The sequence below is a fragment of the Gadus chalcogrammus genome, chromosome 3 (genome assembly GCF_026213295.1).
Source record: "Gadus chalcogrammus isolate NIFS_2021 chromosome 3, NIFS_Gcha_1.0, whole genome shotgun sequence".
Lineage (NCBI taxonomy): Eukaryota > Metazoa > Chordata > Actinopteri > Gadiformes > Gadidae > Gadus > Gadus chalcogrammus.
In genome coordinates, this window is record NC_079414.1 from 3,928,746 (window position 1) to 3,955,242 (window position 26,497).

General features: G+C 45.5%; 1 protein-coding gene across 2 annotated transcripts; it reads left to right on the top strand.

Annotated features, from left to right (window-relative positions):
- The first annotated feature begins 778 nt into the window (after window positions 1-778).
- Window positions 779-22,655, top strand: zdhhc5a (zinc finger DHHC-type palmitoyltransferase 5a). 2 transcript variants are annotated; one of them, XM_056585118.1, is made up of 12 exons: window positions 779-1,433; window positions 3,026-5,341; window positions 6,374-6,495; window positions 6,750-6,907; window positions 7,595-7,767; window positions 8,326-8,428; window positions 11,175-11,266; window positions 11,861-11,987; window positions 14,374-14,482; window positions 14,597-14,706; window positions 16,300-17,378; window positions 18,837-22,655. In XM_056585118.1, the coding sequence occupies exons 2-12, from the start codon at window positions 5,169-5,171 to the stop codon at window positions 19,069-19,071; spliced, it is 2,481 nt and encodes an 826-aa protein (XP_056441093.1). In that variant the 5' UTR covers window positions 779-1,433; window positions 3,026-5,168; the 3' UTR covers window positions 19,072-22,655. The 2 variants fall into 2 exon arrangements, with proteins under 2 accessions (XP_056441093.1, XP_056441095.1); XM_056585120.1 differs by having other exon boundaries at window positions 779-1,419.
- Window positions 22,656-26,497: the final 3,842 nt, after the last annotated feature.

The following is a 26,497-nucleotide window of genomic DNA, read 5'->3' on the forward strand; positions in this document are numbered from 1 at the left end:
GCCCATATTGTGAATGGCTGTACTATGTACAAAGGATATTGCACACCATGACCGACTTGTCGATCTGATTTCAAGCAATGTTAAAGAAGTATTTCTAGAAAATGTGACAATGTACAAACATTCACGCATCATGCCGGAATGGTTTAACATCTCTATTGATGTGTTTAGTAACATCCCAAATACTCCCTGATATTGTGTTTTTAAACAGAGACAGAAGGGAAATGCTCTTACTTGAGATAGGCTGTGTGTTTGATCTGTAGGCCTACATGGAAATTGCTTTCAACGATAAAATCGTTAAATACCAGCCCATTCTGGAAATACTAAGGGACCTATGAAGGCTACCAATGCAAGCTAATATTTTTTGCAGCTTGGGGCATGTCCACAACCTTTTCAGTGGATCAAGGCTGCCAGGGCTCTCCGAAAATCTAGACAATTAGCAAAGCTCTGCTCCATATCAGCAGTGATAGGCAGTCTGGCAGTGTGGCGCAGGAGATGTTTTTTTTAACCATTGGACAAAGACCATCTAAGACCTAAGAATTAAATGTGTGTGTTGAAAGGGGGCGGTATTTAAGCTTATTGACTAATTACTAACAGCAACCAGGACATTCAAAACGATTTTCTATTATGATGATATCATGATGTACATTTTTTAAAGTTAATAAACAGTCGTTGGTAATTTAGTCGATTCATGACGTTTTCATCACACGGAAGGTTCATTAAATCCTACACACCGATTTCGCTGACGTAACTTGAGTGCCACTTCAACCCTCCTATCAGAGCCAAGTATCACCAACACACTGCTCCTGCACCGTGCTGCCCACTAACACACTGGCCCCTTTCCGGTTCTTCTGACTGTATAACAACGGCTCCTGTGGATGTAAAAGAAGATGTATGCATGTGATGGACATTGACTTCGACCTCTTGGTTATTAAGCTGCCTTTGTTGGAGCTGCTAGCCAGTGCTAATTTAGCAGTGGCTAACGCGAATGAAGCGTTCCCATCGCAGCTAATGGTAGCAGCAGCTAGCTAGCGTCTCTGGAGCAACACAACGTCAGACGGGAGCTAACGGGGAAGGTGGTGGCCAGAAGCTGCTCCTTAGCTACCAGACCCTCCAAGCCTGACAGTGATGCTCATGGATCGCTAAAGGACCCTCACATCTGTCCAGAATAAATCCTGAAGACCCATCAAACATTCCCTTCTGGATCAGACGACCCATCAAATCCCATTCTGGATCAGAAGACCCATCACATCCTCCTTTCTGAATCAGAAGACCCATCACATCCTCCTTTCTGGATCAGAAGACCCATCACATCCTCCCTTCAGGATCAGAAGACCCATCACATCCTCCCTTTTGGAACAGAAGACCCATCAGCGTCTCTCTTCTGGAGCAGGTGCCATCATGTCAAAGGTGAAACCAAATGTGAGCTTGCTGTGGTGAGTAGACCTGTATCTGGCTGTTAGATTTACAAAGTGTTAAGTGAAGACGTAGCTGCTAGTCTCAGCTATCCTTATGTCGTATAGAATTGAACTCTACCATCAATTATTATTTGATGGATTTGCATTTAGTACTCGTCAGCGGCGTGCAGGCAAACGTTGCGATCAGTAAAGTTATCTCATAGATTGTGTTGCCACCTTATCGATTCATACATTTTTAATTAAGAATGCCTTATAAAATACACACAGAAACAAGCAGGTGAAGAGCGGGTCCCCGCTCGGCTGGTACTGATGACTGAGTTGTCAAGGCAGGCTCAGTTCAGTCCCCTTAAACATGTGATGTTAGACTCTGTTCAGTCATCTCCAACATGTGATGTTACACTCTGTTCAGTCATCTTCAACATGTGATGTTACACTCTGTTTAGTCATCTTCAACATGTGACTGAATGTCCCAAGTCGGTAACTAACGCACGAGGAGAAGGTCAAGGATGTTGTTTGACGTTTGTGGAGATGATAACCACCAGCATTGAGCAAGTTCTGAGTTGCACTATGAAGCCTGGTGAGATGTGCTGCTGGGTTATTGTGAGCTATTCGCGCTAATCATATTGATTCAAATAAATAATAAGCTTAGCATGGCATTATATCAGACATATTTTGATTTCGTAGGGAACTACAATGGCTTAGAAATCCAAGTCTTCCTTTTTGTCGATAGGTTCACACCACAGAAGTAAGAGTGCAGTAGTGTGCATTCTATAATCTGTATAATTTTACATTTCACAATGGGTAGAAGATAATATATTTCAAATGTAAGTCACAGGCCTTTCATCTTGAGAGGGATAGAAGGTGGGGCCGACATTAACTGGGTGTTGATGGCTCCTCCAAGCAAACCATTTTAGAAGTGGTTTGCTTGCCTAACCATCAGAGATATGATTTGTGTTGTGCTGTAGGTAGGATTTAAAACCAATAATTTCAGGGTAATTTGTCAGATATGCCATAGTAGTCACCCATCGGCATAGTGAGTGAAATATCTGTTCTGGTTGACAGCGGGCACGCCTCTGCCTGATGTTTAGATTTAGACAGCTCGCGGGTCATTTCTGACCAATCAGGAGCTCTTGAGGAGCTGAGGTACACCAGACCTCCAGTTATGAGATATTCACTATTTTTAAACAATCACTATCATTGAATGGATACAAAAACAACTCAAAGCTATAGATTGTCAATTTTGCAAGAATGAATTTCGATTTTTTTTAATACAGAGCCCAAATTAACATGAAACCCAAATATCAAGTAATTTAACTAATCAAACTCAAACTGTGGACCTAGAACAGATCGTACAGAAATGATAGGGTTTTGTTGTTTGGTTTTCAGGATCAGATGCTTTTTAAAGTTCTTGACAACTTTTTAATTTAGATCAACTGAAATCCATTTAGCTAAATATGTCTTTCATTTTGGCATTAATACCCACATCGGTTTGATTGATCCATTTTCTGTGTTGCGGTTTTGGACATGCGTTACCTATACAGTTCCGGGTTCTCTTATCTCTTATCAACGTAACCTGCTTTTATAACATTATCTCTCTCTCTTCATTCCAGGGCTATGAGGTGCTGAAGAAACAAGAGGTCCGCTACTACTTGGACTTCAACACTTAGAGACCAGGCAGATGGCCTTCCTCAATGACCGACCATTTGAGAGCCCCAACAAGCAAGGGAAATAAAGTGGTCCCTCCCAACCAGCGCTTGGATGTAAAGACGAAGCACAGGAACTCCGCCTTCCTCTCCTTCTGCATCTCTCCGTTGCGTCCCCCACATCTTCAAAGCCAGGGGCCCAAGCTCTCCATCCCAGGCCCTGTGCGGTCCTCCTGCCCGACACTGAGCCACGCTGGGTGGGTCCTCAGGCCCCGGGGCAGCCGTGGAGGGCGTTACTTGGGCCGTCGATGCTGTGGAAGGAAGTCGGAAGAATCGACCCAGGAAGTCCCTGGAGCACAAGGCGGAAAAGGAAGAAAAAGGCCACGGGTCTGAGAGTCCACAGCGCTCGTGACTAAAGGGGCGGAGCCCAGCGTACGCTGCACCTCAAAGTTATCGTTTTTCCCATGTTAGTTTCTGTTTTATATTCTCCTTACATTTTAAACCCTTTTTGCATTCAAGGCACCAACAAATTTGTTTTGTTTTCATATTTTTCATCCTTTTGCGCATCACTACAAAGATATTTCTTTTTTATTCATCACATTAAATGGAAAATGGATGTACAGCAGGGTTTTCTTTTTCTTCGTTATACTCCGGATGCTTGGTCCCCCTCATCATGGCGTCCCTCCGGTCTGAAACCTCCAAGTGAGATGGTCCCAAAAGGCCTTCTGCAGCACTAAGAGATGCCTCCACGAGGGAGTCCCAAGCTAGCGCACAGGCCGGCCTCTCAACAACTGACTCCTCTGGGAAGACTCCTGGACTGAAACACTGAGGAACAATGCGGCAGGAGCCTTGTATTTGAAATCACTTCGTTCGGCACACAGACCAAAACCTTCTCCGTCTGGAGACCAGCGATGTAAAAATTAGATGCTTTTATGTTTTATCTGGACGCTTTTTCTTGAGTTGGCAGCAGGTGGCAGAAGAAACAAAGTCACAAGACACTGATTATTTTCTCATACCGTAGCTCCTTATATCCCAAATTATTCCTTAGACCCCCCCCCCCGTGCTTGTTGTCACCTGCATACCTCACAGGCCTCAACTTTACACTCATCCCATTCTGGGTTCCAAGCACAACCCATGGTAGTGAGTGGAAAGAAACATTTAACAATAAGACATATAGATATAAGGATCTTTGTGCAAGAAGTGGTTAAAAAAAGTAAACAGGCACGCAATTCAAAGTCATGCATTAATTTATGTTAGATTATATCACATGGTCTATAGCACAACAATGTGCTTGATGATGGAGTAGAGCCTGTTAAGGTGTGTTGTGACCACGGCAGACTCATCTTTAATCCTGGTGACTTGTTTATCATCGACCCTGTCTGCCTTTTTTTGTTCATCATAAACTGACAAAACAGCCTTGCAGGGGAGAGTCCAATACGCCTCTGTCACACGTCACACATGCACAAGTTACACAGGGGCCCTGCTAGCATCAGTCAAGTGGTCATTGGCGCACGGCCTGAGAGCCTGGGCGGGCCTGTTGGTGTGTGGAGTATGTTTCTGAGTGCCTTCTTTTCACCCGCGTTTCGCCATCCTCCCCCTGCGCTTCAGGTTCCAGTGAAAGATAGACCGCTTCATCATTTGGACCTGATCGTCTGCCCTCTCCTTTGACATTATTATATATATCTGGTTCTGACTGCTCAGTTCCTCCTCACGCTTTCTCCCTAGCCCCCTCCCCCGGCTCCCCTTTCTGTTCTCCAGTTGATTTTCTTTTCATGGAGTTTTCCTTGCAAAGAAAGAACTTAATCGGACTCCCACTAAGTGGGTTCCCATCTCAAACCCATTAAACTCCCAATAGCAGGGGGAGGGGTCATAGCCTAAAACCCCTCCCCTCCACCCAAACATACCTACTGAAAGTAGTCTGCCTCTCATCCCCTTGCCTCCTTGAAGCTGTTGTCCTTCCCAAGCCCTACTTTCCCTTCCCTTCTGTCAGCGAGTTCCCCAACGAAGAGCTTCCTGAAACACTTCAATCCCACACTGACACACACTGATACACACCGACACACACAAGGCAACTGCCCACCGTCCAGACGGACGAGCAGGCCCTGAAGTGATGCCGACCGGAGGCAGCAGTACCAAGAGCGGAGGCGGGGGGACGTCCTCCTCCCCCCTCCCCCACATCGTGGCCCCCTCCTCCAGCAGGCCCCTGCGGCCGTCTCGCTACGTGCCCGTGTCGGCCGCCACCTTCTTCCTGGTGGGGTCGACCACGCTGTTCTTCTGCTTCACGTGAGTGATGCGAACACACACACAAACACCCTGCTCCACCGGGGCTCACACCCCCTGTGTTAGAGGAGACTAACCCGGGAATTAGGATTATCACCTTCAGCCACATTGGAATCCAGCTTTATTATTTATCTGATTCGGCGATGCCTATATATTCAGAGACGATGCCTCAGTGTCACGGCGTCATCCGGCATAGCGGAGTAGCCCATACTTCCCGGGGACCGAGGCAGCACGCCAGAACATTTACCTGTGTAGTGTTCGTTGAGGGGCTGTGAGTTTGTGTGTGTGGTGTGTGTGTTTGTCTGTGTGGGCCTGCATGCCTGGTCATTTGTGTAGGTGGTGGGCAGCAAACCATGCACTTTCTATAAGCAAGAGAAAATAGGTCAACATCTGTCACTCTGAGAAAAGCCCCTTAACACACACACACACACACACACACACACACACACACACACACACACACACACACACACACACACACACACACACACACACACACACACTGCTCTCTTTGCCGGCATCATTCATTTTCTGTACAATGTTTTCAGTTTCTCCTTGTGTCACGTGAATCTCTCACATCTCACAATGGACAAGTATTATTATACTATGAAAGGCCTTTAATTTCACAACACTTAATGAAATGTATTTGGTGTAATTAATATAATGCACTGCAAGAGACATTTAAAAAATCACAAATGGCGCTGAAACATGGATCGTTTTTGGTTAGAAGATGGGTACCCCAATGGCGCATTTTACGATGTTTTCTGTATAGTAATTGTGTGCTTAAAAATTAGCAAAATAATCACTGGCAAATGCATCATGAATGATTTGCCATTGTTATTAGAAGGCTACAAATGTAGAGATTTACATCATTATTGTTTAACAGCACAAAGAAAACCCAATCAGAGCAGGAGAGTTGCACCGGCCTCTTGCACCACCGGAATCCAGAGTCGCTGACTCTAGACCCTTGCATTCTAAAAGCAGCGGAATCATTGGGGACTAACCCTTGCTTAACTCTTCCATGCTCCTCCACAGCTGTCCATGGCTCTCGGAGCGATTCTCCGTGGCGGTCCCCATCTACAATGGAGTCATCTTCATGTTTGTCCTGGCCAACTTCTGCATGGCCACCTTCATGGATCCTGGAATCTTCCCTAGAGGTTGGCTCGCACTGCCTAGCTAATAGTGTGTCCATGTGTTTAATCCAAGTTCTCATTATTGTTGACATCCTCAGATATATTACTCATCACTTCAGAGAGGATGAGACACAAGGATAGAAGTATGACGTGTGTGTGTGTGTGTGTGTGTGTGTGTGTGTGTGTGTGTGTGTGTGTGTGTGTGTGTGTGTGTGTGTGTGTGTGTGTGTGTGTGTGTGTGTGTGTGTGTGTGTGTGTGTGTGTGTGTGTTTGCGCAGCGGATGAAGACGAGGATAAGGAGGATGACTTCCGTGCTCCGCTCTACAAGACGGTGGAGATCCGGGGCATCCAGGTGCGGATGAAGTGGTGCTCCACCTGCCGCTTTTACCGGCCCCCGCGCTGCTCCCACTGCTCTGTCTGCGACAACTGTGTGGAGGTAGGACACTGGGGGGGGGGGGGGCTCCTTTAACCATGTGACTTGGGGGGGGGCTCCTTCTACCAATTGACTGGGGGGGGTCTCCTTTAACCAGGTGACAGGGGGGGGGGGGGTCTCATCTAACCAGCTGACTGGGGCAGGGGGGGGGGGGGGGGGTTCTCCTCTAACCAGGTGACCTTGGGGGGGGGGGGGGGGGGGGGGGTTCTCCTCTAACCAGGTGACCTGGGGGGGGGGGGGGGGTTCTCCTCTAACCAGGTGACCTGGGGGGGGGGGGGTTCTCCTCTAACCAGGTGACCTGGGGGGGGGGGTTCTCCTCTAACCAGGTGACCTGGGGGGGGGGGGGGGGTTCTCCTCTAACCAGGTGACCTGGGGGGGGGGGGTTCTCCTCTAACCAGGTGACCTGGGGGGGGGGGTTCTCCTCTAACCAGGTGACCTGGGGGGTGGGGGTTCTCCTCTAACCAGGTGACCTGGGGGGGGGGGGGGTTCTCCTCTAACCAGGTGACCTGGGGGGGGGGGTTCTCCTCTAACCAGGTGACTCTCTTTCATCTTCGGAACTGGTAAAGTTTCCAAGGTAGAACAAAGAAGCGAGAAACTCATCTATTGACAGTTGGATCTTAACAACGTTTCTGTCCTGTTTCTCTCTCTCTCCCTCCCCCCCGTCCCCCCGTCCCGTCCCCACCCCTGAAGGACTTTGACCACCACTGTCCCTGGGTAAACAACTGCATCGGCAGGAGGAACTACCGCTACTTCTTCCTCTTCCTCCTCTCCCTGACGGCTCACATCATGGCCGTGTTCGGCTTCGGCCTCCTCTTCATCCTGTATCACCGGCAAAACGTGGACCGCCTGCAGGCCATCGTCACGTATCCTTTGGCCATACCCCACCGCGTTTCAGGAGAGGTCCTCTCTCAACGGACCACCTGGAAACAGTGCTTGGTGCATTGTTGCACCAAGCACTGAGGGCGGGACCTCTAATAGAGCTTTATCGAGTTCAGTTCCTTGGTTTTAGTGGTGATAGACAGGACAGAGGGAGGGTCATTGAGAGAGAGATATGCGGTTCAATTCTATGGGTTTAGTGGTGATAGACAGGAGAGAGTGAGGGTCTTCAGAGAGAAGGATAGCCATTACTTGTTTCGCATATGGCTTTTAATAATTTGTCATCCAAAACGTGGGGAATGGTACAAAGCTCATACGAGGTAAGAGGGGTTGACTTGGATAACGCTACAATCCATGACCCTCTCAGCCTGGAAAAGTAAGTAAAATATGTATTTTATGTATGTTAAGAAAAGTAAAATATGTAAATATGTCCACGTGGTTAACTGGGGGATTTGATGAATGTTTAAAGCAGGCGACTTCTATGTTAATGTTTGTGGACACGCCATTCTCTCTAAAGGTACCTTGTCCTTAATGCCCCACTGTAGCCTGGCAGTGATGTGCGTGGCGGGGCTGTTTTTCATTCCTGTGGCGGGACTCACAGGTTTCCATATGGTGCTGGTGGCCAGAGGCAGAACCACCAACGAACAGGTAGAAGAGTGCATCCTTACTCACTCCAATGTACGTGATCCTGCTTCATGTCCGCAATATAGTGGCCTCCTGGCTGCTACCCTTGGACAAACCCTTGGAAAGCTCAGTGTACCCAAGCTCAGTTTTTCTATTCAGTTGCCCTCTTGGCCTCTCTGTCACCCCCTCCTGTGGTCCCTGTTATTTGAATACAAATGTAAAGCTGTTAATCCCATCACCAAACGTATTATTTTATTCTTCCAATCAGTTGTATTTGAGTATTTGTTCGATGTGACCCATTTTAAAGTGGGTTAGGGGATGACAGTAATTTGTTTATGAACTGGTAAACCCAGCAGGCTCAGCCTGGATAAGTCCATTTAATTTGTCATTCTCTAATTCTAGCCCCTGTTTGGCCTTTTGTATCTTTTATCAATACTCTAAAACAAAACCAGCCAATAACAGAACGGCTGCCTGTGAGAAGGTGAAATCCTCCCCCTTCTCACTGTCCCGCATTAGAGGAATTATTATTATTATATTGTGTGTGTATATATTAGATTGGGCTGGTATAGAATTGGTCTTCCGTCCCGGTAGGGGGCAGTATGCTAAGGGAGCTTAGGATCAAAGTATCAGGGAATAGCCCAGGGGGGTGTTGATAGAAACAGCTGTTTTGTAAATATCTTTAGGTTCTGCACAGGGTGTGGGTATATATGTATTTGGTGATTGTTTGTTTAGTATCATGTTTATTTAGTATTCACACAATGTACTTTCTGTTCAGTTATGTTGGATTGTTAGCTTTAGGTAAATGTTCCCCCATCTAATGGTCTGGCCAATATGGCCCTGATTGGTCCAATTACCATTTCCCTATTTAAGGGCCTTTTCATTTGGTGTTTGGGGCGGAAGGTGGTGCTGGCTTGGAGTGAGGCCAGTACGAGAAACGTATGTTATGGTATGCTATTTTATGTTATCTTAGTTTGGTTTGCTGACTGATGCAGTCATTTCCTTTTCGTTTTTGAACGTTGCTCTATTTTTGTGAATGTTTGGAGAGATTACAACTTCACTTTTCTTAGTCGTCAGTCCATTGCCCTCATTTTTGCCCACACTTGCGATACCCAGTTGCCCAGTATCCCAGATACGTGGGGCGACCATGCCGGTCCCTCACACTGCCTATCAGCGATCCACCCAGTGCAACAGAGTTTTTAGAGATGCTGATGGGCGGAGGACTTTGAGTGAAATATCTCAGTTTGTGGCACAGCAGGATGTCTGACAACCGTTAAGTTGCCGGTTCAATCCCCTGCTCCTCCTCGCTGAGTGTGGAGGTGTTCGTGAGCAAGACACCTAACCCTAACCGCTGCCAATGAGCTGGCTGTCGCCCCCATGTGTTAATGTGAATGTGTGCATGAATAGGGAGTGTAAGGCACTAATTTTGAAGCACTCTCTGAGCGACCACAGGTCAGTCAAACTAGTCTTTTAATGAATGAATCCAGTGACATGATACATTTTGGCTGGCATTCAGAGCAGTGGCGATTTTGGTTTGGAAACTGGTGGGGCCCATGCAGGAAAATATTATAACGCAATCCAGAAATACCACATATTACTACCATCACAACAAAAACAGTAGCAAGTGACAGAGGGGACCAAAATTGCAGCTGAATAATGCCATCACTCAACTCGAATCTGACGACATATATTAGGCTATTATAGCAATAGCACCACCAAATGGCAGCGTTCAAGATCTCACAATATCAAAACTCAAGAAAACAACAACGTGGCAACAATAAAAACACAAAGGCGCACACCCTTTACACAGCAATCAATATACAAAGCCACCACTCACAATATACCAAAAAAAGAAGATGTATGGTTTAAGTTGTATTAAGTTTGCAGGCCACCATACTGTACAATTAACAATGAATCTAGCCTGATAGAGTGGTTGCTTCAGACCTGGATAATCCTGGGTGAAAATTTAAGTAAGTTTGGGATAAGATGGTAATTACCTGTGCTTTAAGGACAGTGCTGTCTGGTCTCCTTTGTGTGGCTGAGGTGAAACACAAGCATTTTTTTCCGCTTGAACCACTCCTGGTTGAACGATCTATTCTTGTCCTTTCCCTCTTGAATAATGATTAAATCCGTCGGGCGATGTGGTCCCAAATGTTTTATCTCCAACTTCTGTTCAAGTGCTAAATCTCACATGAGACAGATACTCAACACGATTCATAATTTAATGAATGAAACGTCCATTTGTTGTTATTTACTGTAACAGTAACTAACTGTAACTGTAACAGTAACTACGTTAGCTTGCTAGCAAGATCTGATCGGCTCCCGCCGTAAACCCCGCCCTTTCTACAAATCAGCCAATGAGAAGAGCTTTGGGGCACTAAACTTCTGGCCCCACCGCCGAAACAGAAGCGGGCGCTGCGCACGCGCTTGCTCGCGACAGCACCAGTTTTCTACACTGCAGCAGACAGGGCCATCTCGGCTGGGCCCCACCGAGCGAACTATTTCACACACAACTACTACACTACAACAATTGCGTTCATCAAATTAAAACTGCGGACATGTAATTAATTATTAACAATTAATGTATTATTAACTTATGCTCAATGACATTTTTGAAAAAAAAAAGAAATGTATATTCGTGCCCTGCACGGCAGCGTTCTCCGGTGGGGCCGTGCCCCACTGGCCCCTAATGCAAAGACGCCACTGATTCAGAGTAGGACATGAGAATACCAGCGATTGGCTGCTCTAAATGCTGCTCCTTGTCTCTTTACAGGTGACGGGGAAGTTCCGTGGGGGGGTCAACCCATTCACTAACGGCTGCTGGAAAAACATCTCCCATGTGCTCTGCAGCTCTCAGGCTCCTCGGTACGGACCTCCTTCTGTCGCCTTCCTCTTGCTTCCTCTTCCTCCTCCGTCTGGTTCTGAAGACAGCCGTTGTCACTTTGAGACGTTGGTGTTACAGCTTGAAAGTGGTGATCACTGTTGTTGTTTACTAGTGTCGCCCAACACTTCAAATATGACTTTGAAAGAGTTTTGGCAGATTTTCCAGTGAATCAAACACAGATCCACCCACTATTTGATGAAAAGCCCAAATGTTGTTTTTAAATTAGTTTTCCTGAAATTATTCTGTAATGAGCTTCTGTAATTGTTCTTCTTTAATTAGCCTGAACTAGTTTCAGCCTGAACTTCTTGTCTAGGATGAAATAATTAACAACAAACCCAAAATCCCAACCAACTTCTACAATGAGATTAATTATCACAATGAGAACACTTATTGATTGCATTAAGCAATCATAATTATTAGAGACAAATGCACAGCTTTCTCACGACACATTAGTGCTTCAAAACTGGCTTCCTTTGTATTCCACATCAACTTCTACTATGTTGTAACGTGACAACACTGGAAGTGAAGGCTGTGATGAGGGCTGGTTCTGATAGGCTGGCGTCTGCCGTCCCCAGGTACCTTGGGAGGAAGAAGCGTCTCCAAAGTGTGGCTGTGAAGCCACCTTTCCTCCGCTCGCAGCTGACTGAGGCCCAGCTGGCTTCCAAGATCCTGGACAACGGCATTCAGGGAGAGCTGCACAGGGTGAGAGAGAGAGAGAGAGAGCATAAGTCCTTCATTCAAATGCCTGCTCTAACAAATGGATGTGGTTGCTTCTCCTGATACAGTAGTTAGCTTTTACTTGGCATTGAGAATGCTAATCTAGGGCCATATGAAATCCGTTTTATTTTTTTCCAAATTCCGTTTTATTTTTTTCCAAATTCAGTTTTTTCCGTTTTCATTTTCATTAATTCCGTTTTTACACTTAAAATCATCAGAACGAGTGTCAAATAAGTGCGAACGAATACAATTTAATCAGATAGAAGACTACATTTATTAAAACATCACAACATTGCACTGTTTTTAGTGCTTCAAATAAAAACATGACATAAATATTAAAGTGCTTATAAACTCTTTTTTTATAAACTCAAATTGTTGTTTGAAGGGGCGTGCCCTGGCTACGGCGTTCATTGTTTTTCATATGGATTTTGGACTTCAAGTGGTCATCGCACGTATCTTTGCGTTTCCAATCGATAGTATGTTGACATATATGGAGTTAGATTCATGCCAAAACCCCGCACACACGCAAAACGTGTTTTGCTCACGCATAACGATTCACACGCACACAAAACGTGTTTTACTCACGCAAAATGATTCACACACACGCTCAGTGTGGTTTGCAAATACAAAACATCATTCACAAACTAAAGCATTTTGCTTCAGAAACAAATACAGTATGTTTTACACAAAGTACAAAAAAAAATCCTTCAAGTACACAAAACAATTCTACAAGTATGGAACACGAAAGCTGCGCGTGGATCGGAATGCATTTGCGCACGGATCGGATTGCATTTGCGTACGGAACAGCAAGGCGGAAAATTAGTGCCAAAAGTCACGTGACAAATAAATGTCCTGTTATTCACACACAACAGCAGGTGGCGGTGTTGAGTCAGTTTAAGGATGCCAGGACGATCTTTTTTCTCCCCAAAATCTTTATTTGATGCCAAAACAGAGTGGCGACACTTCCATTGGACTCACCTGTTGGCCGCTCATTTTGTTCAAGTTAATCTCCCAAACTAGCTTTTCTCCGTGTCGTACGATTCCGTGACAAAGGGGCGGCAAGTCGCATAGTATGGAGTTGAATCCACACACGTTTGGCCGGCATCAAATAAAGATTTTGGGGAGAAAAAAGATCGTCCTGGCGGCCTTAAACTGACTCAACACCGCCACCTGCTGTTGTGTAGTGTGAATAACAGGACATTTATTTGTCATGTGACTTTTGGCACTAATTTTCCGCCTTGCTGTTCCGTACGCAAATGCAATCCGATCCGTGCGCAAATGCATTCCGATCCACGCGCAGCTTTCGTGTTCCGTACTTGTAGAATTGTTTTGTGTACTTGAAGGATTTTTTTTTGTACTTTGTGTAAAACATACTGTATTTGTTTCTGAAGCAAAATGCTTTAGTTTGTGAATGATGTTTTGTATTTGCAAACCACACTGAGCGTGTGTGTGAATCATTTTGCGTGAGTAAAACACGTTTTGTGTGCGTGTGAATCGTTGTGTGAGCAAAACACGTTTTGCGTGTGTTCGGGGTTTTGGCATGAATCAAACTCCATAGACATATTCTACAAAACACCTGAGTGATAGAAGTGTTTTGGATATTGTTCGGCTCTGAATTTGGGGTTAGAACCGAATTACGGGCGCTTCAACTTCTTCTTCGGCTTCTTGTTAGGAGCGGGACCTATTGTTTGCGTGGTGGACCGGGGATTTTTTTTTAACATTGTTGTGCGAGTGACATTCAGTGACGTTAATGTCACCTGTGTTGTTTCCCTTTTCCCTCAAAACTGAATTTCACCAAAATAATGGCGAATTCCGCTGCATTCCGCTGCATATTGTAAATGTGACGTCTGATGTGCCTTGTCCCTGTTGCATGTTATATGTGCTGAAGAACAGGAAACTGCTGGAAATCAGTTATTTTACTAAGACAGGCCCGTTTTAAATTGTAACTTTGTTACTTTTAATACTTTCCTGCTTAATAAAATAATAAAAAAAAATATATATATATATATATATATTATCAGTTGATTCCGTTTTTATTGTCCAGTTCCGTGATTCCGTCCGCGTTTTCGTTATCGCGGATTTCATAGGGCCCTACTAATGGCATATCAGTGAAGTGATATGTTTAAAATAAGAATTTCTGCAGGCCGACAGTCAATCACTCCCATGTCACTCACTCTCACGTCACTCACTCTCATGTCAATCATTCTAATGTCACTCACTCTCAACGTCACTCACTCTCAACGTCACTCACTCTCACGTCACTCACTCTCACGTCACTCACTCTCATGTCACTCATTCTCATGTCACTCACTCTGTGCTCTCCCTCCACTCCGGGTGTGGGAATCTCCCTGGTTCTGCGTGTATACTCCAGTCCAAGTCGAGTCTGGAGATGATGGAAAGCCAGTCATGTGATGCGGAGCCCCCTCCCCCGCCCAAACCGGAGCTCCGCTACCCAGGCCTGTCCCGAGCGAACACAGAGGGTACCCGCGTCTTGTGAATCATGGAAATATTACACTGATCTGAGAAAAGAAGACTCTATTTTGGGTTGTGTTGTTGACTTCAAGTCTTTCTGGAACTTTCTGATTGGTCCACAGAGAGCAGTTTGTTGAACAAGGCCCCGCCCACCCCCACCATGTACAAGTTCAGGCCGAGCTACAGTCCGGGCAAGAACCACACGGCCCTCACGCACGCCTATGCGAACCAGGTAACACTACTGACCCTGTGTATAGACTGTTACTGGGTATAGAACCTTTCCCACGCCTACGCCAACAAGGTAACACTCTACTGACCCTATGGATTCTATAGGGTGACCCTATAGGGTCAGTAGAGTGCGTCTCACATCTTTTGCTGTTACAAGACCCGTTTTGTTAACCAGTAGAGGCCGTGGAGGTATAACTTCTGACCATGGCATGCTGCTGTTAAGGACAGTAGAGTTAACGTGTCTTAACTCCATCCCGTCATCTTGTTTTCCTCAGTCCAAGGATAATTTTTTATCTGAATGGCTCACACATCTTTGTTTGTTTGTGTTTTTGGTTTCTTAGTGGCTTTCTGTTGATCAATATCAGTAAGTGCATGTTCTCAATCCTTTTTATCCTTCTTTAATCTCCTTTTTAATAACATTATTTACTGTTTGTTGAGTTTGCTGCCCTCTAAAGGTTAGAAAGCGATCAAAGTCCCCAGCTTTGTGTAGTTTGAACTCCCTCAAAGCCTGGAACATTTGATTGTGAAGAAAGAAATATTTATAAAAAAAAATAAGGGATTGCAAATAGATTTGGTGCAAAATAATTGTTGGATGCTTAATACACACCTTGATATTTGAAAGTAAAAGAGGAATTCCTGTTGATCGCTTTAAGAGGGCTTGTCGACAGCGTTCCAAGTGTATTGATAATACATATTGATTAACCGTCTAATGAGAAACGGCAAAAGGATACAACATGACACAAAAATGTTATTTGTTTTGCCTATCAACCCCTTTAGATGGCAGCTAGCTAATATTCTTTAGTTCATTTCACTTCCTAACCCTCTCCGAGTGTTCTGAACATGGGGATGCATTTGGGAATGCAACATTATATTTGAATACATGCTTGTTTATTTTTTATGCAATAATATTGCCATGATTTTTGTTTTTGCGTTACTATTTTCAATTTAAAATATTCTGCAGAAGCAATCTGTGTAAATAATGACAGCGCAGGGCACTACATCTAAAAGCATTAATCCTACCAGATGGCCCCCAATGTTCAATCCTTTTATTGTTGGTCTCTCCAACCACTCCATCATTTATATTTTCTCTTCATCTTCTTTTCCTGGAGCCTTATATCCATCCCCTCCGATGCTTTCCCTGTCCTGCCAAGGAGCTGATCCCTTCTTTTGGTTTCACCTGTCCCACAAAATATAGGATGTTGTTCCCCTTATCAATGTTGGAATCGCCGTTGTTTCGAGTTTATCGAGCCAGCAGCATAACCTGCTACGCTTCCTATTTATCTGAAATTTTGCTCATTTAAAAAACAAAAAAACATTATTATACTTTGTCTTTTTATGAGCAGAGTGACATTTCAGAAGGGAATGTCACATTTGCTCATTTTAAAAAGCACATTATCAAAAGGTATTACCTTTTAATAATTAGCTTAATAGGTAATTCAATCAAATATTATGTTAATATTGAATCTGCATTATTTGTCCAACAGATCTTTAATGTTGTCCAACCGCTCTCTCCATCAATGTTCTCCTTCCAATGTTGTCCTTCCTCATCGGCCTGTGTCTTCTTCATGTCACCCTCCCTCTCTCTCTCCCCCGGCAGCTGAGCCGGGGGGAGAGCGTGGGCAGTGGCCGGGGGGAGTCCTGCTCCTCCTCCTCCCTCCTGCAGGCCAGCCAAACCCCGGGCTTCCGCTCGCAGCCCAGCCTTGACGGGCCCTCGGAGCGGGGCGGGGGGGCCGGGGGTGAGCGGCGGGAGGGTGCGCGGGAGGTGGCGGGGGGGGGCATCCCGGGCTACTCCCTGGGCGGGCGCTCCTACCCCTCCTTCTCGGACCCCGCCGTGCTGTCGGGCGGAGGCTCGCGCTCGTCTAGTTCTGCCCACACGACGGGAAGCTCCGCCCACATGCCGGGCAGCGCCACCCACGCCTCGGAGGGCAACACCAACACCTCGGCAAGCTATAAGAGTCTGGCCAACCAGACGCCGCCGCCCCACTACCCGTCCCGCAACGGCAGCCTGTCGTACGACAACCTGCTGGCAGGTGGGGAGGAGCCGGGCCCCCCAGAGCTGTCGTCAGGGCGACCCCGGACCCCAGCCACGGGCGGCTACAGCTCGCCCTTCCTCTCGGCTCAGCAGCGGGAAGCAGAGATGCACTCGTCTTCGGCCACGCTGCTGTCGTCGCACTCCCCGCACCACCACCACCACCACCGCTCTGCCCAGCACTACCAGCAGCACCTGCACCGCTCCTCCTCCTCCTCCTCCCCCCCGCCCCATCCTCCGCCCGAGCGTGAGCGGCTCCTGGGGGAGACGCCCCATGCCCACCTGCCCCACGACTCCTCGGCCACCGCCCCCCACCTCCACCACCACCCGCCGCAGCACCACCACCACCACCACTCCTCGTCCCACCACCACCACCACCACGCCACGGTGGCCCGCCACCCGCCCCGCTTCTCTGCCCCCCAGCACTACCCCTACCGCACGCGCTCTACCGATGCCCCGCTTGGCCCCGCCTCCTCCCACACCGCCCTGTCCCACGCGCCCCACCCCCCGCCCCTGGGCAAGTCCCTATCCTACTCCAGCGCCGCCGCCGCCGAGATGCAGTACCGGCTCGTCAGGAAGGCGTCCGCCACGGCCGCCGCCAATGCGGCAGGGGCGGGTGGTGGTGGGGGGGGGACCCAGGCACCCAAGTGAGTAAAGACCCCCGAGCCGTTTGGAAACCACATCAATGATCTGCCCGCCTGAACGCCCTGACTACCTGATTGACACCTGACCCCCGCTTCCACTCTTTCTGCCTCCCTCCCTTCCCTCCTCTTCCCCCTCCTCCTCCCGTTTCTTCCTCCCTTGCTCCTGCTCCTCCTCCTGCCAGATATCCTGTGAGTTCCACTTTCCCTCTCGCTCATGGCTCCTTTGATGGGTTGAGTTTGTGTTGTTCTTTTTGCTGTGGTCTTGTCGTTCTCCCTTTGTGTGATGCTTGTTAGTCCTTTGCAAACACCAGGATTCAGCCTCTCTGTTCCATCTGCGTCTGATGCATGCAATCCGTCGTTCCAGTAACCGATCTGTTGTGGTCCTTTCTGAAACGTGTTCCTCATATTGTTGTTCCTCACTGTTCTGCTGTTTGGTCTTCTACAGGGATTTAGTTTGGTTATATTTGCAATTGCAAAAGCAGGAATATTTTTTGTTGCATTTGAGAATTTTGCAAGTAGTTTGCAGACCCTGGTTCGAGATCAGTGGGCTACATAGAGTTCATCATCTGAATAATCATAGGGAGATTTTATTATATTGATGCTTAACAAAATGCAAATTTAAGGTATCAAAACTAAAATGTATATTCTGATAGAATATGATGCAAATATTTCAATAACAGTACAGAAATATGTATACAGTGAAGTAATATTTGACTTCAGAATCTGCATTCTGAAATAAAATATGTAAGGGATAATGTATAGAATGCCGGTCATTATCGGGAAATAAGCCCAGACAGGGCGAACAGGACACCGACGCAGGCGGAGGTGTCTTGCTTCGCCCTGAAGGGGCTTATTTATGATAATGACCGGCGACGTTCTATACATTATCCCGCTTATTACACGGCTACTTGCCAAAACGAAAAAATAACTTCACACGGTGTGTCTTTTTACAATTACCATTCGTAGTGTTGATCAGCAGCGAAATAGACACCGAAGACATTGACGTCATTTAGCAACCGAATACGCTGGGGTTGATATGTTACCGGACTACTTGCGGTGTCATACCAAAGATGTGATTCAGAGGCAAAAAATCCACCTTCCTTGAAAGCGGTCATTACATGCTTATCCATAGTGATTCATTGAAACATAATTCACCGCCGGAATTTGTGAAGGCCCATGCAAGTGAACGGAGCGTTCCACAGCATTGAGAAGAGCAGTGTAATTAAAAAAAAGTGTGTGTGTGTGTGTGTGTGTGTGTGTGTGTGTGTGTGTGTGTGTGTGTGTGTGTGTGTGTGTGTGTGTGTGTGTGTGTGTGTGTGTGTGTGTGTGTGTGTGTGTGTGTGTGTGTGTGTGTGTGTTGTGACACTAACCTCATATTTGTGCATGGTTAGTTGGAAAAACATGAAGATGTTTTCTGGGGTTGCTCCAGAGTGTAACTTGAGTGTTTGTGTCCTCCTGAAGGGATGAGCCATTCCAGATGAAGGCGCTGAACCGGACCAACGGGGGTCACACCGTCTCTGTGTCCGCCCCCTGCTCCGCCCCTTCCTCTCCCTCCCACCCAATCGGCATGTCCCACCGTCAACGAGCAGCCTATCAAGGGCCGGGTTCCACGCAGAGTCCCGCCCACAAACCCCAGGCCGGAGCGGTGAAGAAAGTGACAGGAGTAGGGGGCACCACCTACGAGATATCCGTCTGAATCGCCATGGCAACGATGGGCCATCCGATGAATGATAATTTGCTTCAAACATTGTCACTAGAAACATGTTCTACTTCAGACTATGAATAACGAGAGGACCAATAGGGGCTTTTATTTTGAAGGGGGTACCACTTTGAGCTTAATGGAACAAAAAGTTTTTTTGGCCAAACTTTCCCTCATTTATCTTAACAATGAGACGCACACTGACAAGTGGCCAGCGTCAACTAGATTGAGCCAGATCACCACCATCATTGGGCTGCGTCAGGGTGTAAGAAGAATTTGGCCTCATTCAGAAAGGCGTCTTCATGGAATCATCACAGTAGGAGAACGGGGACCGATGTTGGACAGGAGCAGGTGTTGGTGTTCTGTATGGTCCAATAGACCAATGGTGTGGCTGTGAAAAGAGGCTCTTCTGTATAATTCCCTGTAGTAGTTGGGAGTATGGCCCTGGAAGCTGCCGCTCCGCTCACTGGCCTAGTGGTCATAGATATCTCCGATACAATGCTGTGGTGGAGTGGTTAGACCCAAACAGATGTGCTTCATCAAGTCTCCTTCAAATGGCTCATCACTTGACTTTGCTTTATTCAGGCCAGAGGATGTCGTGTCTTTTTTTTTTTATTTACTATTTCTGTGGTAGCATGCATCGGCCGATATTCCATAGGCAATATATTTTTGTTTGGATAATTTTTCCTCAGACTCCTCAGGGGCCATAGTCTCTTCCATCCTTACATCCAACGTGGTCATGGACCAGGACTCTGCTTGGAGACGCCATCTGATTCAAGTAGTCTGTACTTAAGTTTACAACTTTTCTGACATTCTTGCCAGTAGCTGGATGAAAGGACAACAACGGCACTGAGGCATTAACTTTGAAGGCTAGTAGCTGTAAAATGACTTTTTGGATGGCAGTGAAGGGAAATGCAGTGTCGAAATGCAGGTTCTCGCTATTATTTTTCAATTGATAATATACCTAGATGTAAAGATTCCTTGTTTGTACAGAATGATGTGATTAAGTGTGGATTTTCTAAAGAAAAAAAGAAATCTCAACAAAGTGGTAGTGATGTTGGACTGCAGCATGCACTATTATTACGACTAGCCTCTATGGGCAACTGTGATTGGATGTGGACTGTACTGTTGGCTATCCTTCGACCCAACGGAATGGTTTACTCGAGTGAACAAGGAAGAAGTGGCTCTAATTAAGTGCAGTCTTTTTCCTCAAGAAATCTTTACAATTTGCCTTGAAATCAAATGTGTTTTATCTCACTTATTTTATTTCAAATGGTTTTCTATGAATTTCTACATAAATTGATCTATTGTTAAATATATCCGTAGGAGGATGTTAATGTCAACTTCTCCATCATGGGAATTCAAATTAGGCCCACTTTAGCAGTTGGTCTCAAACAAAAAGCCCCCAAGAAATGCATCTCAAAAATGTTTTAGAAAAGTGTTAGTGGCACAACGGCCTATGTGGTGGAGCATGTTTAGGGTTAAGTAGTTAAAAACATCGGATGCACCTGTCCGTTAATAATTCCAGGTAAGTTTGAGGGACACAGTCTTCCTTTCTTCCCAAGGATTAAAAATAAAATATTCTAGTTTGTGAAGTGAGATTCTCGGGGGGAGAGATCCAGAACGGCTCGAGTCCAAAGCAGCCAACAGACCACTTATTGGAGGTTTCTGCAATGCAGGTTTCAAATGGATCAACCATATACCGTACACTGTATGAAGATGAATTGGTGCTTTAGCTCATCTAATGCCCTGAACAAAAATGGTGGCTTGTGATCCTGTTAAAAAAAAATATATACTATTTAAGTTGCTTTACAGATTAATCAAAAAACAATTGTCCTTAAATATATTATTGGCTTTTTAATGTAATCTCCTGTGTATTGACAGTGATGATCCCCATGTCGCCATGGTTTTCAATGTTCAATGGTTTAAAGTCTGACCGTTTCATTATTGAAACTGAGCTGTACTTCTACTAGTCCTACAAGAGTAATCATGTATACCCAAACCACACAAACGGCACTTATAAACCGTCTCACATTTTAAAGTGCGTGACCAGAAAATCATTATAGAAATGTAGAAGCTAATGCTGCCTTTTTCCCCTAATTAAATGAGTGAGGCTAATTGCGCTACGGTAAAATGGTTCCAATTCTAAACTGCCCAAGATATTTGACGGGTTTGTTCCTATTTGGTGTTATTATACGCAATTGAAGAGCAGGCGTCAGTAAATGAACTATCATGAAAGTCTGGTGGCCATTTTCTTGGTTAGGGTCACAAGTGTTTGGATACGGATATTAATTACTTCAAAGCAACAAATGTGTACTGTACAGCTTAATGTTTGAACGATTGTGTTTGTCGTTTTGTGCGTGAGAGGGTGTGTTTGAGGGTGATAATAAAATGAATGAAAGGTTGGGATCCTAACTTTTCTTTTCAAACAAATTATTTAACTGCATGCTAACAATACTTGAAGGCTATTTCTACAGCGAAACGTATTACAAAACTACTATTGGCTGGACTACAGGGATTATTTTAAATGAGTTGGCTAATTAATTCGGATTTTTTTTAACTAATCTATGGTAATCTATATAGTCCAATTGTAAAACTAAATTAGTTCTTTTGATTCTGAGATTGATCAACCCCTATTATAAAAAAAAAAAAAGAAAGGAAGAAAAAATAGAATGAATGGACAATTAAGTGGACATTTATTAAAAGGTTACTGACAGGACACTCCAACGAGACTTGTTAAATGGGTGATATTATGCCACCAGGTGTGAGTGTTAATAGTCAATACAAGCCGTTGGAAAATCTGCCTTTCCGTGTGTTTTGCTGACATCCCACTGGGAGTGTCCACCTAGATGTACGCTGGATAGATCAGTGTACCAGCCTCTCCAGTGGACTGTAGCAAATGTTGCTTATCTATCCATAATACATCTAGGTGGACAATTCCACTTGTGATTTGTCATTAAAACACAGGAAAAGGTAGATTTTCAAATGCCCTGGCTAATCACACTCACACCTGTGCCCTATACTACAAACAACACTGAACATACCCAGAGTTAAATGGTAGGCCTACTTTGAAGTTGGGAATCAAAGTTCTTAATAGCAGGGTTTTTTTGTCCGAAAAAAAAAAGAGTCAGAACTTATCACCTACTATCCTTTTACTTTATTTATGAGAAGCACATTGTCTTGCCACTGTATGGAAGGCTACACTTGCCCTTATCTAGAAAAACCTAGCTGGTTTACCAGTGCACAGCGTTTAAAACTGAGCAAAGTCGATGCCAACAGTGTGGAATCGGCATATCCTGCCAGGACTAGCCGGGTCGGAGCCTTCCCCTGGAACGGTAGACTGGGGCAGACCTGGTGGTGGTGGGGTGGAACGAAACAGCAAGAAACATGTGTTGGACTCTTTATAAAGCAGGTGTATGCAGGTGATTGGCAAACTGGCACGCGTGAGTTTGAGTCCTCCTGATAGAACTTGCGCTAAAGCTTACATTACTTCCAACAAGCTTCTGTGAGGTTATCCATGTAACTGCAGTATACTGTAGATTAAAAAAAAAAGATTACTTATTAAGGGTATAAAATACTAGAACATAACCATGATACTGAAGAAAAATAACAGGCAAAGACTAAATATAAAAATATGTATTTCTCCTGAAGCAGTAAATTGGATACTTATGACGAGCTATGACCATGATACTTGCATATCTGAGGCAAAACTTAAAAGGAGGAAATGACACTGCCTTCAAACTAATTCTAAGACAGGGCAGGGCAGCCTGAGACCAGGGCAGACATGAGGGGCCTGAGGAAAAAATCTAGAAATATCTTTATGCCCGGGCCTTAGACCAGGAGACATTCACCGGCCCTCTGCCAACAACAGTCTGGAACAAATGTAGCCCTGGGACCAGAAGAGACTAAACTGCCCCCAGACAAATAATGATTTAGGCCACTCAGCCCTGGGACCAGGAGAGACTAAACTGCCCGCGGACAAATAATGATTTAGGCCAGTCAGCCCTGAGGGTATAGGAGAATGTTACTTCAGCCCTGGGCCCAGAAGAGACTAAACTGCCCCTAGACAAATAATGATTTAGGCCATTCAGCCCTGGGACCAGGAGAGATTAAACTGCCCCCAGACAAATAATGATTTAGGCCACTCAGCCCTGGGACCAGGAGAATGTTACTTCAGCCCTAGGACCAGAAGAGACTAAACTGCCCCCGGACAAATAATGATTTAGGCCACTCAGCACTGAGGGTAGGAGAATGTTACTTCAGCCCTGGGCCCAGAAGAGACTACTGCCCCCAGACAAATAATGATTTAGCCCACTCAGCCCTGGGATCAGGAGAATGTTACTTCAGCGCTAGGATAAGAAGAGACTAAACTGCCCCCAGACAAATAATGATTTAGGCCACTCAGCCCTGAGGGCAGGAGAATGTTACTTCAGCCCTGGGTCCAGAAGAGACTAAACTGCCCCCAGAGAAATAATGATTAGGGTTAGGGTTAGCCTAGGGTTACCCCTAACCCTAAATAACCATTGTTTTTTTAATATAAGTACAGTAAAGCTTAATTAGTATTACTAGCAGTCTAGCTATCTTAACATGTATCACACATGTAAGCTAGCACACATGTGCTCAGCTATCTTAACCATCTTAACATGTATCACACATTCAAGGGGGTCATCCCTCTGTTCCCCGGGTCCTATGTTCCCCGTTTTTCCCAAAAAGGGTCCTATGTTCCCCTGTAGCCACATAGGACATAGGACCCCCTGTAGAACATAGGACCCTATGTTCCCCGCAATCTATCAATCTTTAAAAATATTTAAACTTTGAAGCGACATTCGCGTGATGACAGCCAATCGGCGTTCAACAGCGTGGCCACTGATTGACATGTGTAACGTAACAGCCTCAGGCAATCAGCGTTCAACCGGCCAACTCAGTGCAGTGCAGTCCGGGGTGAACTGCAGCATTGAGGAGAAAGTGATTGTTGCCGTTTGCGACTCCCGGAGCTCTTTATATAATAGTATATAATATAATATAATTGTATAATAATATCACGGCCAAAAGCTCTGTGCGCCTCCGGATGGCCGTAGCGCGGCGAGCTCTCGTAGGGATTGGGCTTCTCGGGGTTTGTTTACCTGCGAATGAATAGACTGCGTCAGGTTCTCCGACGTCTCTCCCTCTTCCACAAAAGGTAAAGACATGCAATGGTAGTTTTCTCGGCCGGAATTTGGCAGTCATTTTAAAAGGGTCCTATGTTCCCCGGTCACATACGGGAACATAGGACCTTTTTGGGTAAAGCGGGGAACATAGGACCCTTTTTTTTTAAAAAGGGTCCTATGTTCCCCAGTCACATACAAAGAGGGGAACATAGACACGCTCCCCATTCAAGCTAGCACACATGTAATCACACATAGCTGCACATACTATGCTCCATTTCACAGAAAATATGTAATCACACATAGCTGCACATACTATGCTCCATTTCACAGAAAATGTGCTCAGCTATCTTAAAGGGGCCCCTATTATGCCCTTTTTTACTGTTTATTATTTAATTAGTTTGACCTCAGAGAATTAATTTACAACAATAAAGGGCTGTCTAGCACATTGTTTTCCCTCCTTCTTCTATTAGTATTGCAACCCCTATGTATAACACCCTGTTGCTTAGAATTTTGAGGCATTTAGAATCTTGGCGCTGACAGGGTGCTGACTTCTCTTCAGGAACTCTGTCACTCCGTCTACTATGGCTTCAGTGCTATTCTTGCCCACTGCATCCGTCAACGGACGGATCACATTGACTTTGAATGGAGCGGAGCCGAAATGCAATGTGGATCCATCCGTTCCGTTGGATCCGTCGGCTCCGTCAAGAAGCTGAAAATGTTCAACTTTTCAGGCAGCGACGGATCCGTCATCCAATCAGGTCGCGTGTGCAAATTTATGCACTGTGACACCACTCGGGCCCTGGGCCCTGTACCACGAAGCTTGCTTAGAGGGTTAGCGAGGTATGTTGAGCTCCAAGCCTGGGTTAGTTGTAGCACGAAAGTCGATCTCTTTTAGCGTCGCTGTATCACCATGGTGACTTATGCTCGCAACCAAACCTGGTCGGGAGCAGTTTTTCGGCTTAGTCTAGCCGGAGATCGGCTACTTAAATCGGCGTGCGCAGCTTCCTAGCCCCTCCTCTGACAATGGCGTCACCATTTGTGGGTGTTCCCGTGGACCCCGGCGCACTTCTCCGGAGACAAGGGTTTTACGGGACAGAACCGATCCCTTGGCATTGTCTGACGATATTCGGATTTCAGACTTTATTGTCATTGTGCAAACAACGAAATTGGGGTTCTTCATGAGAGATACAGATTCTCATCAGAGGGTGTTCGTTATTTGATCGTCCTTTTGGACCTTATGTAGACAATGATTACTGTTGCGCATTGTGTCTCAGTGCCAGAGTGCTAGAGTGGAGGTAGCGCGTCAGTCTTGAATTTTTGCGCGGGGGGTTCGACTCCCAAGTGACGCGAATTTATGTGAAGCTTAAAAAGTCCTAATTCTCATGCATATGGAATACTGATTCACTAAAGCTTATGGAATTATATTTTTGTGCTTATTTCGAACTTGAACCCATATTTTCAAGGCCGTGCTGGCACCACATCTATGGGGGTAAAATGCATGATGATAGACCGGCGAATTTGAACCCCGGTCGCTGGCGTTCGGGTCTTATACTAATCCACTACGCTACAGCCGCTACCTCTCAGCGGTCGAAAACATGCGATACATTTCTTAAATAGGGTGTATTTAAAGTGAATTCCCTTAATGATAGAATAAGGCAGGATGGACGTTGCTTATGCATTTTTAAATCATCATCATTCTATTTGGATTAATGGCGAACAATTCTGCATTTGGCATAGTTATTTTACAGACAATATGCAGAATCTTTTCACTTATACTCATATAGACTGCTTGATCTATCGTAAAGGTGAGAAAAATGACGCAAAAAACGCCCCTTTCACGTGAACGCACACTGAACCTAAAGCGGAAAACCTGGTTCAACTAATTGAATCTAAAGTGAGCTTCGTGGTACCATTTAACTCTGATTGCGAGTTGCGGCTCTGTCGAGCCAGGTTTTCCCAAGAAAGCCTGGGTATGTTCAGCGAGCTTCGTGGTATAGGGCACTGATCAATGAAAATCACCTTTGTAAACGACCCGAGAATGGATATGTGAAAGCCGTCCGGCAGCTGGAAATGGAGGATTAACTCATAATTGCGATGGGTTCTCGTCCCATTCTCTACGACCAGTCCCTGTACATATATAGGGACACCAATCGCAAGGATCGGATGTGGAAAGATGTGTCACTGGAGGTGGGGGAAATAGGTAAAAAATATTATTTATTATTATTATTATTATTATTTTCCATGTATGTTGTAACCAATTTTAGGAGTGTAAAAGT